Source organism: Lactuca serriola, chromosome 9 (assembly GCF_051521515.1).
Source record: "Lactuca serriola cultivar US96UC23 chromosome 9, Lser_US96UC23_V15, whole genome shotgun sequence".
Lineage (NCBI taxonomy): Eukaryota > Viridiplantae > Streptophyta > Magnoliopsida > Asterales > Asteraceae > Lactuca > Lactuca serriola.
In genome coordinates, this window is record NC_136416.1 from 21,996,125 (window position 1) to 22,001,036 (window position 4,912).

Consider the following 4,912-nt stretch of genomic DNA (forward strand, 5'->3'; position numbering starts at 1 on the left):
GGTGAAGGGCCGATTCCTAGTAATCGGCCGAGTACTCAGCCGAGTAGGCCGAATTTTGCAACAATGCTTAAAACAATAGATATTTATGTAACCAACAAGGTAAGTGTTACTCATGTTGAGTTTTTGTAAATATTATTTATTTCAAATTTATTTTGTGAAACTCAAAAGTTGAAGAATTTTTTTTTAAGTAATCTAATCGTTATAAATTATAACGAGTTTTTTAGTTTTTGAAAAATAAACATTTACTTCGAAATGCACTTATTCAGGAATATTGTTCATATTCTTGGAGATTTTTTTTTATTTCAAAGAAATCTTTATTTTTGGGATTCCAAATATTAAATTTGGAAGTTTTAATATCATTGTTTTTCAGAAAAATGTTAACTTTTATACACTAATATCGTATATAATTGACATTACTATGTTTGTTTAAATTTTTGTTAGATTTAAACAAAAAAAAGGCGAATTTTATCTCAAAATTTCAGAATTGTTGATCGGATTTCAAATTTGTTTTTAAAATTCCGATTTTATTTTCTGAAATCCGAAATTTCATCTGGAATCCGTAATGTTGGTTCGGAATCAGGAATGTTGTTCTGGAATACAAACCAAATGAACTTTTTGTCAGCGAAAATGTTTTTTCTTGCTACGAATTACGAAATACTCATTTCGAACCAACTTCTTATTTTTGCTAAAAATATGTTTTTTTTATGATTTTTATTAAATAAACATTAAGAAGGTATTAAATTACTTAAATTCTCAAATACGTTGAAAAAGAGATTTTCTTTTGGATTACTTTAAGGTTATATTAAAACCCTACTTTTTCTTTTTATCCCATGTGTCATCTCATTTTGACAAACAAAAAGGTCATACTCTCTATCTCTTAGGTATATGTTTCTTTTTATCTCATGTGTCATCTCATTTTACAAACAAAAAGGTCATACTCTCTATCTCTTAGGTATATGGAGAAGTCGGTGTAAAAAGTAAGATGTGACTCTTTGTCTCTTAAAAATGTATTTAACTAGAATATATATATATATATATATATATATATATATATATATATATATATATAGTGATCGAGTTTGAAGTTTTGATTTGGAGGGCCGAAAGTACAACGTTTATAAAAATTAAAAAACAAGAGGCTCAAAATCAAACTTTATAGTTTTAGCCTTTTAGGCTTAATATATAAAAATTTTAATAATAGAGAACTAAATCTAAAAAAAGGGGGAGGGGATAGCCCCGTAGCCCTAAAAAAGCTCCGTAATATTATATATATATATATATATATATATATATATATATATATATATATATATATATATATATATATATATATATATATATATATATATATATATATATCCATGCAAACTAAAGAAATTTTTCTAAAATCTTAAAACAAAATCACAAAAAATTAGTTGGTTTTCAAAAAGTTTTGAGTTATCAAATGATCCTAATTTTGTTCTCTCTCTCCATATATATATATATATATATATATATATATATATATATATATATATATATATATATATATATATATATATATATATATATATATATATATAGAGAGAGAGAGAGAGAGAGAGAGAGAGAGATCAAATAAGTACGAAAATTTTGATAGTAAGATAAGAAAATTTTTTTGTATATATTTTTTTAGCGAACAAACAAAATAAATCATAAGATGATTCAAAAGTTAGATAATTCACAAGAAAAAATTCCGATAAAACATTTTCATAATTTAAAATATGAAATAGTTAAGATAATATTTTAAATTTATCTTACCTCTTTATCTATTATTTAATTACGTAAAATAATGTGTTTTGTACCCCATAGTGATTTTGTAGCACATTTAAATGGGGTTTATTTAATATTAACGTTAAATTATTAATTTTAGTGACCGGCTAGTGAAATCATTTGATCCGTTTAACACATGGTGGTGATGAAATACCTTAAGCTTATCGCCTTTCTTATAAATAGCTCAACTCTACTTCATGCTAATATATAGAAAATGAAATAACATACATTGACAAAAACTATCAATGAACATGTCTCTTACACAAGAGGAAGTTACTCGCCCCCTTGTCAACTTTCCTCCAAGCGTTTGGGGAGATCAATTTCTCATCTACGATGAGGTATGTAAATTACTAGATATTAAAAGAAATAGATATTACTTTTATGTGTATCGATGTATACATGTACAACAACTTTTTTGATGATTAATAAATGGACGTAGCACGAGGAGCATGCTAGGATGGATCAAATAGTCAAAGATTTGATACAAGAAGTGAAGAAAGACATAATGGCAACTTTGGATGTTCCGAAGCAACACACAAATTTGTTAAGAATGGTTGATGCAATCCAACGCGTAGGCATAGCCTATTATTTTGAAGAAGAGATTGAGAAAGCTTTGGAACATATTCATGATGCATATGGTGATGACTGGAATGGGGGTAGTCCTTCCCTTTGGTTTCGACTTATGCGACAACATGGATTCTATGTTTCATCCCGTGAGTGTGCACCGTGCATAAATAAAATAATTATTATTCGTATAAAAGAAGCTATCTAACAGTGTTTTACATGTATCGAAACAGAAATTTTCAATAGGTACAAAGAGAAAAATGGAGTTTTTAAAGAATGTTTAATCACTAATGTCCAAGGTATGCTTGAGTTGTATGAGGCAACTTATGTGAGGGTGCATGGCGAAGTTGTACTAGATGATGCTCTTGTTTTTACAAGAATTCACCTTGAAGAAATAGCAAAGGATTTAGTTCAAAGCAACTCTACTTTGTCTTTCCATATACAAGAAGCACTAAGGCAACCTTTACAAAAGAGGTTGCCAAGACTAGAGGCTTTGCGCTACATTCCTTTCTATGAACAACAAGCTTTTCATAACGAGTCTTTACTTAAACTTGGAAAGTTAGGGTTCAACTTGCTTCAGTCACTGCATAAGGAGGAGCTTAGCCAAGTTTCCAAGTATGCATATATACTCCGTCAATCCAACTCTCTCCAGTTTCATTCTTCTTATCTTTTTTTTTTCATTCTTCTTATCTAAAAAATATAACCTGAATATTATAGGTTGTTTCCTAGTTTGAATTTGTTATCGAAAATTTGGTAGTTTTTAATAGATTTCTACATGCGGATTAATGTAATGTAGGTGGTGGAAAGGTCTTGATGTCCCAAACAATCTACCTTATGCAAGAGACAGAATGGTTGAATGTTACTTTTGGGCACTTGGTGTGTACTTTGAGCCACAATATTCTAGAGCTAGAATTTTCTTAGCCAAAGTGATTTCAATGGCAACAATTCTTGACGACACTTATGATGCTTATGGTACTTATGAAGAACTTAAGATCTTTACCGAAGCAATTCAAAGGTATCTTCTATTCACACCATCTACATGCACTCGAACACAAATAAACTTGTTCTAATTATGAACATAACCTTCCTTAATTCTTAATTCTTTTAATCAAACTAATCAAGAAATCTCGTGTGTACATGTGTGTGTGTGTATATATATATATATATATATATATATATATATATATATATATATATATATATATATATATATATATATATATAGGTGGTCGATTACATGCTTGGATGAGCTTCCAGAATACATGAAACTGATATATGAAGGACTTTTAAATATTTACAAAGAAATGGAAGAAATCATGGCATGTGAGGGAAAATCATATCATCTCAATTACGCCAAAGAGGCTGTAAGTTTTTACACCTTAAATTAATTTGCAATAATGTTTTATAATCAAAATTCTTACAATGGATGTGAATGTTGTGATCATGTTTTCATTTATAGATGAAAGAGTTTATTAGAAGCTACATGATGGAAGCGAAATGGGCAAATGAGGGATACATACCGACAATAGAGGAGCACATGTCAGTTGCATTTATCAGTAGTGGGTATAGCATGCTTGCAACATGTTTTGTTGGCATGGGTGATATAGTCACAGATGATTCGTTCAAATGGGCTCTTACCAAACCACTTCTTATTAAATCATCATGTCAAATTGCTAGACTCATGGATGATATTTTCTCCCAGAAGGTATATATCGAAATTTGATATTCACTACAAAGAAATCATTGGTTATTGCTAACAAGATTATTTTTTCTCGCTTTGCTGGTTTCGAAGCATTAACATAGTTTTCTTATTTAAAATGCAGGAGGAGAAAGAAAGGACGCATGTTGCATCGAGTGTTGAAAGTTACATGAAACAATATGATGTTCCAGAAAAGTATGTCCACGACTTATTCAACAAGAAAATTGAAGATGCTTGGAAAGATATAACCCAAGAGTCCCTCATGTGTAAAGATGTTCCAATGACTCTAATAACGCGTGTGATCAACTTGGCACGAGTGATGGATGTTCTATATAAGCGTAAAGATAGTTTCACACATGTTGGAGAAGAATTAATAGATCATATCAAATCTCTGCTTGTTCGTGCTATATAAGTATATGAGTTTCAAGTCCTCGTGTTGTGCAGTGTTTGATACGGTGGTTTGATGTCCGACCACCCATTTTCTTGAAAATGGTTTATTTTGGCAATCTTGATATTTAGTAAGGTCGCAAGTTATTTGATGTTTGATAGCTCGATCTGAATGTAATTTATTATTGTTTTTTTATTAATCAAGTAGACGTGTCAACTATATATACATATGTGAATGACTTTAGCTTGTTATTTATATTCCTGTCTCGCTAATAAGAATATTTAATGCTTTAAATTTGTCTTTTTCTGTTGTTCCGAATCCCAACTTTTGGAGAAACAAGCTAACTACAAACAAAAATAAAGGTTATTCTAATATAAGGTTGGACGGAGTGGTAGGAGTGGTGAGCGTGGAAGCCGCGGGAAACGATCCCGCACCGGGGGTGCGGTAAAGGAAAGGCGGGAAGAAGGTGG

At 30.1% G+C, this 4,912-nt stretch overlaps 1 protein-coding gene across 1 annotated transcript; it reads left to right on the plus strand.

Moving 5' to 3' along the window:
• Nucleotides 1–1,986: 1,986 nt before the first annotated feature.
• LOC145072366 (E-beta-caryophyllene synthase-like) lies at nucleotides 1,987–4,663 on the plus strand. The gene is made up of 7 exons (XM_079018779.1): nucleotides 1,987–2,129; nucleotides 2,231–2,504; nucleotides 2,589–2,970; nucleotides 3,152–3,370; nucleotides 3,581–3,719; nucleotides 3,815–4,060; nucleotides 4,179–4,663. Exons 1-7 carry the CDS (start codon nucleotides 2,037–2,039, stop codon nucleotides 4,464–4,466), a joined length of 1,641 nt encoding a protein of 546 aa, XP_078874905.1. The 5' UTR covers nucleotides 1,987–2,036; the 3' UTR covers nucleotides 4,467–4,663.
• Nucleotides 4,664–4,912: the final 249 nt, after the last annotated feature.

Coding starts and splice junctions, on each gene's coding strand:
- LOC145072366 (XM_079018779.1), top strand. CDS start 2,037: ATGAACATGTCTCTTACACAAGAGGAAGTTACTCGCCCCCTTGTCAAC. Junction 3,371..3,580: donor TTTACCGAAGCAATTCAAAG/GTATCTTCTATT, acceptor ATATATATATAG/GTGGTCGATTACATGCTTGG. Junction 4,061..4,178: donor ATGATATTTTCTCCCAGAAG/GTATATATCGAA, acceptor TTTAAAATGCAG/GAGGAGAAAGAAAGGACGCA.